This window comes from Notolepis coatsorum (genome assembly GCF_963971535.1).
Source record: "Notolepis coatsorum genome assembly, chromosome: 7".
Lineage (NCBI taxonomy): Eukaryota > Metazoa > Chordata > Actinopteri > Aulopiformes > Paralepididae > Notolepis > Notolepis coatsorum.
Genome location: NC_140171.1, coordinates 125,721,341 through 125,734,140, shown reverse-complemented (window position 1 = coordinate 125,734,140; position 12,800 = coordinate 125,721,341). Strand labels below are relative to the sequence as shown.

The 12,800-nt window shown below is 41.4% G+C and overlaps 1 protein-coding gene across 2 annotated transcripts in view; it reads left to right on the top strand.

Annotated features, from left to right (window-relative positions):
- slc44a2 (solute carrier family 44 member 2 (CTL2 blood group)) overlaps positions 1 to 10,368 on the top strand; it is a 64,246-nt gene extending 53,878 nt beyond the window's left edge. For both annotated transcript variants that reach the window (XM_084317908.1, XM_084317909.1), the window contains exons 18-22: positions 1,386 to 1,459; positions 1,639 to 1,709; positions 4,163 to 4,251; positions 4,443 to 4,527; positions 9,465 to 10,368. In XM_084317908.1, the coding sequence (XP_084174034.1) occupies positions 1,386 to 1,459; positions 1,639 to 1,709; positions 4,163 to 4,251; positions 4,443 to 4,527; positions 9,465 to 9,574 (429 nt within the window). In that variant the 3' untranslated portion in view covers positions 9,575 to 10,368. The remainder of the gene's footprint in view (positions 1 to 1,385; positions 1,460 to 1,638; positions 1,710 to 4,162; positions 4,252 to 4,442; positions 4,528 to 9,464) is intronic.
- Positions 10,369 to 12,800: the final 2,432 nt, after the last annotated feature.

Genomic DNA, 12,800 nt, shown 5'->3' with positions numbered 1-12,800 from the left:
CATGTATGATGTTCCTTTCAATACATGAACTTGAATTCCATCATGTTTGTGTGCGGGACTCACAAGGCTGTTGTCACAATGGGTGGTACCGGTGTACAGTAATAATAACAGTCCACACAATATCACGATCCATGCCATAGCCTATGTTCTATTAGGACATGATCTGTGACGACAAATGTTCTAGAATGTTTGATTAAGATATCATACTCTGACAGCATGCCTATGAGCAACAAAAACGCGAACTTGAATCCCATCATATAGTCTGTCCACTATCTGCATGGTGTCATTGCAATGCGTTTTCTATTCTTTCTTATACAGTAAAAAGGGGGAAGAACACTATATTCATATGACTTATTCTGCTTACAGCTTCGAAATTCCACTTGTTTCGTTTAACGTAAAGCCTTTTAAATATAATCAAAACGTTCCTGTGTTTCGGCGGTCTGTGCGCAAAATAATAACGAGTTGAGCTTTATGATTTATGATGAATTGAAAATGGGGGACCCTGATGTAAACAAGACGAAAGTTGGTCTGCATCCCCAATTAACAATTGTATGTACTGAGCTGTACTGTACTGTACCCATTCTGCAATCTGTTAATAAACTTTTCAATCAATCAATCAATCAAGCTACGCGGAGCGCAGTCAGTCAGTAGCCTACACCCCGTATATTCCGATAACGCTATATAAACCATGCTGCATTCATTCTGAGAGAAAGATCTATTATTCCAAATGCTATTTATAGGGTTTTGACCATAATTACACTACTGTTGCTATTTTACAATGAACTATAATGAACTACGGTTCGTACAGAACATGCCAGTGTTATTATGCACAGAAGCTCATTTCCTTGTTGTAATAATATATTCTACCACTGGGCGCCAGGTAAGTGTGGTCTGATCTGTGCGTAGATGTAAGCACGGAGTCAAGTTCAAATCGAAATTGATGAATCCCACTCTTTGCTTAGAAATGATCGTACGCACAGGGTAAGCACAGATCTGTGCGTAGAACACGTTGATGAATGAGGGCCCTGGACTTTTACTTTTACTTTTAGACCGACATAGTACAATTTTACACTTACTGTATATTCTGGATATTTTTACTGTATGTTTTATATTAGAATGTAACATAGGACATTTTATATTAGTATACAGTATCTTATATTAGAATGTAACATAGGAAATGTATATCCCGGACCATATTTTATTCTTAGGCTTATTTTTATTCTTATTCGTGACTTTTTGTTTTTGTCTACCTAAATGTTTACTGTTTACTGTGAGCGATTTGTAGTGCCAAATTTCGCTCGCAATGAATAAAGTATTTCTATTCTATTCTATTTAAAAGTATACAGAGACCCTAAGATATTGTGAAACGCTTTTTTCTCTGCTAGATCGCCATCTATGGCAAAAGTTTCTGCCCTTCAGCTCGAAACGCCTTCTTCCTTCTCATGAGGAACATTGTCAGGTGAGCTTCATAACAGAGAGCTTTTGATTAGAGCTACATTATTTAGATTTCTTAAATTGTTTCCTCTTTTCATATTTTTTACACAAAACTTACTGATAGCAGTCCTTCATTCAGTTTTTACTCTCAACTCGTTTAGTTGAATTTCCTTTTATTCATTAAACTCTCCATTCCTTTTACAGGGTAGCTGTCTTAGACAAGGTGACTGACTTCCTGCTATTCCTGGGGAAACTCCTCATTGTAGGAATCGTGGGTAAGTGAAGCCTTAACACAAATTGAGTGCCACGCCCCTTCCGGGAAGTGACCACTTCCGTGCCGACCATTAACCCCATGTAAACGTAGTTTTAGTTTGTAGAACTAAACCTATATTTTATAGTATCGCTATGGGTCTAATAACGCCCTCGAGTCTCATTGAGATACTTCTGGTCAACGTGCAAAAAACAGATAATTTTTTCATCCGTACATTTCCATTTGATACCGTTTTGAATATGAACATAGTCCGGCCGCTTCTGAGCAATTCCAGGGAAAAGAAAGCAGCGTTTTTGTGTAATTCAATAAACACGTTGTCATTTTTCGCCTGATTATCGGATCTTCCTGAAATCAACGCTAGATCATCACTATTATCCTTTGTGGTGCACACAGTGGTGTAGTGGTTAACACTGTCGCCTCACAGCAAGAAGGTCCAGGGTTCGATTCCCGCTTGGGGGCCAGGTTTCCATGATGCCAGTTACCCAGGTGGGGTATCTCCCAGGCCTTTCTGTGTGGAGTTTGCATGTTCTCCCCGTGCTCGCAAGGGTTTCCCCCCCGATAAGATAAACCCAATGGAAAAACATGCACAACAATAGATCGCTAACGCTGTGGCGTCCTTGACGAAGACGGACAGGAGCACTTGGATTGGTCCCCTGGCGCGGCTCACGTTGACGCCTGTCTGCTCCCGGCTGCCCTTGGGGGGGAAGGACGACGGGATGGGTTAATCGCAGATACGAATTGCATGCATGCATCGCATGCGTGCCGATTGATGACCTCTGAGCAGGTCCTAAATTATTATTATTATTATTTAGACCGGCGCCCCCCCCGCATCCCAATGGCGGAACAGCCAGACACATAATCACATAATATAGCTTCAATCACAGTAGAAATAAATATCAGATCAACGCAAGCTTTCATATATAGTGTCCTTATCTGGTCTCTGAAGTAATGGGAAAAAAATAATCCAATAATCTCATCGCCATTCGTTATCCACAGCGATCGTGCCTCCAACGTTATTGGGCATTGCTCTTCAACGGGCGGGCGGGGTCAGTTGTCCAAGCCATCCCTATAAGCGTGTGTTTTGCTTAAGATCTACGTTTCCGGCACTCAACGATCGGACGACAGAAACGTAGTTCTACGTCAACGGCACTGAAAGTGTTAAAGTCTTAAATAGTTGTAAGTAAGTAAGGACGGCGGCTAGGTGGTGCAGTGGGCAAGGCGCTCACCACCAATGCAGGAGACGCTGGGTTCGAGCCCAGCTCTCCGCATTGCTATCAGCTTGGCTGGTCGTTCATACTAATACAATTGGCAGTATTAGGGGGTGGGAAGCTGATGGGTGGGGATCGGACGTTGTGGACAGCGACTCCTACAGGTCGGTTGGTGCGCCTGCGCAGCAGAATCAGGAAGCGACGGGGGCGGCGTGCCCTCCAAACGCAGACCCCCGACGCTGAGAGATCGCGCTGTGCAGGAGAAAAGATGCTACTGTAACACTTCCCCCGGTCCTGTGGGACCAGCTGGCAACCCTCCGCCCGGTTCGGTTGGTCCAGGACCCAGACATTCACAACCCCCCATCAATAACCCTCATAACATAACATTGCCAACCGGTGGGCTGATGCAGATCTGGCATCAGCTCACACACCAGCTTATTATTATTTACTGCCAGTTATGTTTATTATGTTTATTGTATGTGTTGTTGTTGTTGTCTCCACTTTGTTAGACTTGTGTTCCCCTGTCTGTGTTTTGTAATTATGTTTTAGTCTGGTTGTTTAATTGTTATTGTTTTCCCAGTGTGCTCTGTGTTCTGTTGTTTCTGTCTACCACACCTGTGTCCTGTTTGTAATTACCCTCTGTGTCTATCAGTGTCTGTATATTAGGTGTTGTGGGCCAGCAGTCCCTTGCGGGTTCATTGTTAAATGTTACCTATGTTTGTCAGTTGTGTATTGTTCCTGTCTTGTAAAGTAAACTGTTATCATCACCACGTCGACTTCTGTCTCATCTATCATCGTTATTTACTCTGCCACCTGGGTTCACCATGCCGAAGAAGCATAACCGTAACAGCGACTGCTGCTTCCTCGAGTACCGGAGGGGACACGTGATGTAAGGCTTAGTCCACATTGCAGCCGGCTTGTGGGAGGCATGGCCTAACAATGTTCGAGACAGGGGAGGGTAGAATTGGACCATACGAAATTGGGATGGGAGAAAAATAGAAAATGGGAGAAAAGGTAGATACAAAAAAAATTGTAAGTAAGATTTTCTACACTTCAGCATTTACATTTACATTTTGTCATTTAGCTGACGCTTTTATCCAAAGCGACTTACAAGTTTTGTACAACAAGACAGCAGGAAGGGTACAACTCTATCAGCAGATGCCAAAGGAGGGCTCTTCCTTCCTCTGGACAAATCTTAGCTTAGATTTGTCGTCTCTATTGCAGCCTTAACACTCTTATTTCTATACAGGGGTCGGCTCCTTCTTCTTCTTCTCTGGGAGGATCAAAGCTGTAGAACAGACCGCTCCATCTCTCAACTACTACTGGGTTCCTATAGTGGTGAGAGAGACACTATACATTATGTTCTCATTCTGTTTGAAGCCATGAAGCTCTTACCATAGAAACACTACATGGATATAGTATATATACATTTCTGTGGATCTTACTGTAACTCATTCATCTATATTCGTTTGATGCTCCACATTAAAATAGACATCCCCGGCATGACAACACTGATTCTCTTTGCCTAGACGGTGGTGGTGTGTTCCTACCTCATCGCCCATGGCTTCTTCAGCGTGTACGCCATGTGTGTGGACACACTCTTCCTCTGCTTCTGTGAGTAGCTCTTCCTCTGTTATTTATTAACAACAGGATGTCAGCGGACGGTCGTAGTGTTTCTGACTGACGACCGGTTTTCTCCATCTGGATTTGTTTGTCTCTTTTGTCTCTTGTACAGCCGTCTCAGAACTGCCTGTTTCCTCTGATACCTGCCGTGTTTCTGACTCCTCTTCTCTTTGTCTTGTTTACTCTCTCCCTCTCTCTCTCTTTCACACTTCCCTTTTATTTTCACACGTTTCCTTCTTTCTTTTTCCATTTATTTTTTTAATGTTTTGGTTTGGTTAACATTTTTCCATGTTAAAACCATAAACAAACACAACACACACATAACGTTACACCCACTCACTCACTCACTCACTCACGCACGCACGCACACACACACACACACACACACACACACACACACACACACACACACACACACACACACACACACACACACACACACACACACACACACACACACACACACACACACACACACACACACATACACACACACACACACACTCCAAAAGGCGAGGACTTGGAGAGAAACGACGGCTCGTCGGAAAGGCCTTACTTCATGTCTCCAGAGCTCCACGAGATCCTCTCCAAAGCCAAGGAGGAGGGGGAGGGGCAGGGCGGGGCCGAGCAGCCGGACGCCTCGCGGCAGTTGGATGAGGTGACGTTGGAGGAGGAGACCCCTCTCAAGGTGCAAGACGGAGGGATCCAACTGAAACAACAAGCCGTTCTCAAGCAGGACAACGAGGAGGAGCAACCGTTACAGTCCAAGACGGAGCCGGAAGAGGCCCAGAAGGAGGAGGAGAAGACGGAGGAAAAAGAAACGGAAGTCAGTAAACCGGAGGAAGCCGAGAAGAAAGAAGAACCAGCGGTGGAGAAAGAGTCAAAAGAGGAGGAGGAGGAGAAGGTTGAGGAGGCGGCGAAAGAGTCTGAGGAAAAGAAGGAAGAGAAAGAAGAACCTAAAGGAGAGGAGTAGATGTTAGCCATTAACACATCCACCGCCGGAAACGCTTTAAAACGTTATTGCCCGCCATGCTTATACCGCCAGACCACGCTGTACAGCGATATTGAGATCAATATTTCATTTTTTCGCCATGGCATTCATAATTCATATATACACCTCCGGCGCTGCAGCTGGACCCTACGGCTAAAAAAAACTACAGCTCAATACCGCCGCCTGGTGGATGGTCGGGCGAGTTACACTGGTAAACAGGATATGACTGCTGTGCGTCCATTAAATTCATCCGGCCGTCAGATATTGTCGCAAGGCTCCCGACAGATACTATAGTACATATCGATCGCTTTATAAACTTAATAATCTATATGATTTTGGCGTTTATTGCGACATACAAACCGGAAATTGACCTAGGCGATCGACGTCCTATACCTGGGATCTTTCACCGCCAGTCTCATTGACGCACGGTAAGAGGACGATTACGCTATTTTTAGCCCAATTGTTTATTCTTTTCACTGCAAACCGATCTGATCAATATATCACCCATACTACATAAAGCATTTACTGACGATCACGGAATTATAAACGACCCCCCCCCCCCCCCCTTTCATCCGCGCATGATGAAGCATAACGTATAGGATCATATACAGTTGAATTTTTTAATATAGCGTGTATCGGGAATAAACGGCAGTTGATAATCTATATATGCGTTTATGCCTATAACTCACGTTCTATGAATTACTGCAGAAAACGATAAAAACATACTTATATTCTAGAAGGTATTTTTGGAAGAATCTATGAATGAAAAAGTATAACGTTCCTACATCCTGAACGATAGATAATCAATGTTGAATGGGCCATAGTAATGTCAATTCAGCAATAGAATTTAAAAAGTTATAGCCCTGCAAAGAAGGTGAACATCTCCATAGGCTTAGAGTGGTGGCAGACTGGCTATATTGATGGATATAACCATGGCAGGGAATCTGTTAATGCAATGTTAAAAGCTTGGTGGGCCTCATAAACTTACTGTACTGTGCCGAATGGAGCAACTGTAACCTAACGACTTGTGTGTGTTATGGACCGGTTAAATGTATACAACCAGCTAAAAATCGCAGAGCACCTTGCTATATCAACAGGGGGGGGGTAAGCATATAAGGCTTGCTCTTTTTCAAAGATGGGTCAACATGTGATGGTGGAAGCAGATCAAAAGCCCAGTGCATCTCTGTAGCTTGAAAAACAATATTGTTCCGTTGTGTTGGTTTGATTAGACATCGTTTCTTTTTAATATATTGTGAGGCTCTGTAGAACGTTGTGAGAACCTGTGCCTGACTTAACTATCGTTAATATTCCGTCTTAATCACGTTGATGAATGCACTACAAAACCACTACATACCATGTTTACAGTCAAAACAAACAACACATATTCTCAATCAATCAATGGTGAATCTCTTTCAGTTTAAAATAATAATAACCCAGCTTGATACCAAATGGTTACAAACATCTTTGATACATTGTATGAATATGATATCTTGTGTCCCAACTAGGGGTGTAACGGTACACAAAAACCACAGTACGGTACGTACCTCGGTTTTGAAGTCAATGTTCGGTACGGGTTTTCGGTACAGTGGGGGGAAGTTTGGCTTTCCATGTTCCACTCAGGGGTGATGTAGTGTGCAGTAACTAATTGTACTTGTAGGGCTGTCAACAAATATTCTATATTGAAATTAATAATCAACTTTTTAAATAATAATAATTATATTAGATTGTGAAAAAACAGCCCCCGGTGAGCAGTCGTTAGTGGTTAACAATAACATACGTTGTATTCGTTCGGTACACTACACAGCCGTTCTGTACGGTACGGTACACACTGAAACGGTTCGGTTCGGTACGGATACGTGTACCTTTACACCCCTAGTCCCAACTGTGGAACTAATATGTATATACGGCTGTGTATGTGATGTATTTATTTATTTTGCTTCAGTCTTGTAGACACCCCAGCTAAGATCACTCAACTCGGATGGGATTCCTTGTATTGTATTGCCACCTACTTGCCTTGGTATTTCAGACTGGCATGAAGTGCTGTGATTGTGTTGCCATGATGCGACCGTCTTGACCTCTGACCTTTGCACCCTGCAACTGTTTACTGACCCTACTTGCCTTGGTCTCTCATTCTTTATCTATCTATCTATCTATCTATCTATCTATCTATCTATCTATCTATCTATCTATCTATCTATCTATCTATCTATCTATCTATCTATCTATCTATCTATCTATCTATCCATCTATCCATCTATCTATCTATCTATCTATCTATCTATCTATCTATCTATCTATCTATCTATCTATCTATCTATCTATCTATCTATCTATCTATCTATCTATCTATCTATCTATCTATCTATCCATCTATCCATCTATCTATCTATCTATCTATCTATCTATCTATCTATCTATCTATCTATCTATCTATCTATCTATCTATCTATCTATCTATCTATCTATCTATCCATCTATCCATCTATCCATCTATCTATCTATCTATCTATCTATCTATCTATCTATCTATCTATCTATCTATCTATCTATCTCTCTCTCTCTCTCTCTCTCTCTCTCTCTCTCTCTCTCTCTCTCTCTCTCTCTCTCTCTCTCTCTCTCTCTCTCTCTCTCTCTCTCTCTCTTCCTGTCCCAGTGCTGCATGGTGCTTTGCTACTAACAAAGTATGTCTCTGAATGCTTTTGTACCTTTTTCTTGTTTGTCACGTTTGTGAATGTTGTAAGTAGATTTTTCCACTGACACCACTGATGACATTCCACACTTATTGGATGTTGTTCCTGATTAAAGTTAATTGTATTAATGATGGCAATTGTTCATTTATATTTAAAATGTGTTAACATAGTGTTATTGTGGCATTTGGATAAAGGCAACAGGTGAGTTCCCATGTTCCAACTAAATCAGCTTTTGAACAAGGTGAACTGACGCTTAGAAAGCACCTGTAACAAACTCTTATTAACTCACTTTAAGTAGTCACACCATATTAAACGATCAGGGAACCTTCATGCCTGTAGTGCTAACAGCTATATGTCAGTTGTAAACAGGTTTAATTTTAATCAGTTTGATACCCTAGACTAGAGAGACCACGCCCACAATACAGATTAGCCAGACCCATAATTATCAAGCGTCCCAAGTTTATTTGTATATCCCTGAATCACAGTTGTATGTCTCAAAGGACTTCACCGGACCATATTAAAACAGAACAACCTGGATCAAGAAGACAGAACTGACTTTAGATCAGCACATAGAGACACGGGATGAACATAAGCTGATAGAAGAGCTGTTGGGTAACGTTGGCATGTTGCTAGGCTACAGAGTCTGGTCTCCAGGTTAAAAGAACACGCCAACATTTTGGGAAATTAGCTTCCCGTCTTCTCCAGAGAGACAAGAAGATTGATACCAGTTACCTCTCTGTGCGTTCAGTAGAAAGCTATCTGACTGCATGTTAGCCTAGCTTAGCACAATGAATGGAAGCGGACATGACAGGTTAGCCTTCGGGAGAGGTGTTAGTTGGACAATGCCTAGGCTAACCGGTCATGTCCGCTTCCATTCATTGTGCTAAGCTAGGCTAATGTGCAGCCAGATAGCTTTCTAGTCTACTGAATGCACAGAGAGGAAACTGGTATCTATCTTCTTGTCTCTCTCTGGAGAAGACGATAAGCTAAGTTCCCAAAACGTTGGCGTGTTCCTTTACGTTTAATCTCCAGGGTCCATATTCACAAAGTCTCAAAGTGGGAGTACTGATCTGAGGAACTCAGTTTTACTAGGAACTGATCTGAGTCAGCTTCAGTGTCTATTAGTTTGAATAAGGAGACTAGTGTTCCTGTTCACTGACCGCAGATCAGCACTCGTACTGTGTGGAGCTTTGTGAATATGGGCCCAGGTCAGTCTGCTCTCTCATCTCCCTCTGTTCGTGTCATAGTGGAGGACCTGGAACGCAATGATGGGACAGAGCAGAGGCCATACTTCATGTCCAAGAACCTGCTCACCATCCTCAAGAAGTCCAACGATGACACCAAAACCGTGGAATAACCCTTGTCTTGAGTGTGTGTGTGCTTGTAGTTATCGCCATTAAGCAACCCATGTGTCTTAAGTTTGTGTTTGCGTGCATGTGTCTTGTGTGTTGTTTGTGTATGACAGAGGGAACAAAACCACAATAGTCGTGACTATTCTGTGTATAGTGCACTAATATTGGTGTCACTGTAGGTGAGAAAGACCTTTGTCACAAATGGAGTATTACAGTAAAAGTTACATTAATTTTGAATTCATGCATTTAGTTTCTATGGCATTGTTTGTTTTGTATTTTGTTGTGCCTATGCCTGTATACAGCCAAGGAGGGTGATGTTATTCCAGAAGGCATATGGGAGCTTGTGTTACAGTTAAAGAAATAACAGTTCATTTAAAATATTGACGTACTTCATAATTGTTTGTGTATTTTGTGACTGTTTTCATTTGATATTATTGTAAATTGTTATGTGTTTACAACTTGGGCCAATTCCTGAAGTTTATGAAGCTTGTGTATAGGTTTTGAAGGGTCCATTATCTTTTTATGATGTCACCAGTTTTATGACAATTTTTAATGCATTATTGATGTTAAGCATATTGCATATTGCACTGTTGTAAATTAACTTACCAAAGCAATGTTATGTTTTAAAGCCTGAAGGCCTAACCATACAGCCTTACACTCACCAAAATGTGTTTTACTTGGCCATTTTTAAATGCATTTTTTGTATCCATATTACAAGTTGTTATTGTCTCTTTGAGAAATGTGCCGAAGTTGGGTTTGTAAACACAGTTTAACTTTGTAAATAATAACCTAATAAAGTTTGGACCTCTTTCGTGTGAGTAGTCTTGGCCTGTGTGTGTTGGGGGGGGGGGGGGGGGGGGCACTGACTATTCAGATGACAAAATAACGTGATTGTTAAGTGTTTGATGACTCAATTTAAGTATCACCATTTGCTATCTTTGAGGACAGCCCAACCGAAACATATAGATATTCTAGATTTTCTTTACGTGTCCAGTCAGCGTCTATTCGAATACCAACCGTTTTGTGCGTTTTGCGAATCTGATTGGCCACTGACGTTTCTGGTCATGTGACATGTGCGCCCAATCGCGTGACGAGCTGTGTCTTTGCCCATTTCCGTGTCGAACAGCCTGCAAACTACCTAACGCCTAGTTTATCACTGGTTAAGCTTAGGCTACTCTTTCGAAGTTGGTTAAGGTTAGAGTTTGGAATCAGGGCTGGCGTTCTATCGCCCTGCTCTAAGACAAACTCTAACCTTAACCAACTTCGAAAGAGTGCCTAAGCTTAACCGTCGAAAGAACTTGCCATCACACGATTGGTGCACATGTCACATGACCAGAAACGTCAGTGGCCAATCAGATTCGCAAAACGCACAAAACGGTTGGTATTCGAATATAGGCGTCCAGTCCAGGGGCGTTTTTAGGGTTAGAAAACATTGGGGGCTTCAGCCCAGGGGGGTGGAGGGGGGGGTCACCCCCCCCCCCCCCCCCCCTTTTTTTTCTTTTTTTTTTTTCTTTTTTTTTAAGCACAGAAATACGCAATTTTAGATTAATTAGAGATGAATACTGAATAACTAGAATCATTAGAGGTTCTCAAAGTGAGGTCCAGGTCCATGAGAGGGATATGGGCAGTCCCTAGAAAATTCAAAGTTAACAGGACCAAATCATCAGTTTCTTATTTATTTATTTATTTAGCCAGATAAAACATTGATCTGGTCCAAGAAGCCCCAACAGGAGTACAAATATACATATATACACATATATATACATATAATATATATACATATACTGTACATACATACACATATACACCAATAACAAAATAAAAACACAGTTAATTGTAGATACACAATCAGGTTTAAGCACTATAAAAATGCAGCAGGTGAGTTCACCTGTCTTCAACCAAAATGGAAGGAGAGTGAAGTACTGTACACAGAGAACGTGAAAATATACAATACATTCACCAAACACTACACAAGACAACCAATGATGCAGACTGATGAAAATATACATTTTCTCCCATTTTCCCAAATCAGTCAACATGGAGAATCACAACAAAAAATTATCTTGCCAGATCCAGCTAGGCAAAGAGATAATGTCTAGTATTTTCTGTTTACATTTTTTCAAAAAAAAAATTGTGTTACTGTAATTTTAACCTGTACTGGATACAGTATTTTATGTTTGTCTGATATTTGCTGAGCTTACAGTGTTATGCACATAGTAGCATGAAAACTGGGACATGTATTGTTGTGATTCTCCATGTTGAAATGTTGACTGATTTGGTTATATGGAGAGAACATTTTATTTTTTTCATCAGTCTGCATCATTGATTTGGGTATATGTAGATAAATAAATTATATTTTCATCAGTCTACAGCATTGGTCTTGTGTAGTGTTTGGTGAATTTATTGTATATTTGCACATTATCTGCGTACTTCACTTACAGTACTCTAATCACTGAGAAGTAGAATTGCTAAATGTGTTTTAGGTTAAGCACAGCAGTGTGTGTAACTGGTTCAAACAGAATTAAGTCATTATGTAACGTGTGTTTCATATGGTAACAAAATTAGTGTATGGTTTTGACAAGTGTTTAATTTAGCAAAGGATCTGAGGTGTTCTGATAATTGTGTGTGTGGTTGTGCTAATTGTGTGTTTTGAAACACCGGGCCCCGTTTTCAAAATCATGCTTAGGCAATCGAAAAAAAACTATTGTGTGTTTCATTATATACATATGTTTCAGTCTTCTCATTAAAAAAAGATTCGATTTTTGGGTCTTTTCCTGCCTTTGGTCCGCTTTGCATTCACATCTCAAATGAACCGCAGCAGGGTTCACTTGCAAGAGTGAATGAGCTTTCACACCACCCCAAACCAACCGGACTATCCGAGGTTCGATTAAAGCTTATTATAGGACACTGGACATGGGTATGGATGGCTCCAGGTGCTGCTGCGTTAAAGTGCACATCTTCAATATCTGTACTATTTAAAAGCACAGTGCAGGACACACTCAAAGGTTATCGCACATCAGAGATGGCAGTGGACATGTATGACAGGACAAAGGCCATATGTAATGGCCTTTGGATTGAGGAACATACTACCAGCCAAAGGAGGAAGCAGAAAAGGATGGACGAGTATGTAGTTGAGTCATCTTGTGGCACAAGCTCAGACCTCAGCTCAGGAGATCAGCTGAGACAGAGACTGTTCTATCCAGTCGTCGACAGAATGCTGCAAGAGCTTGA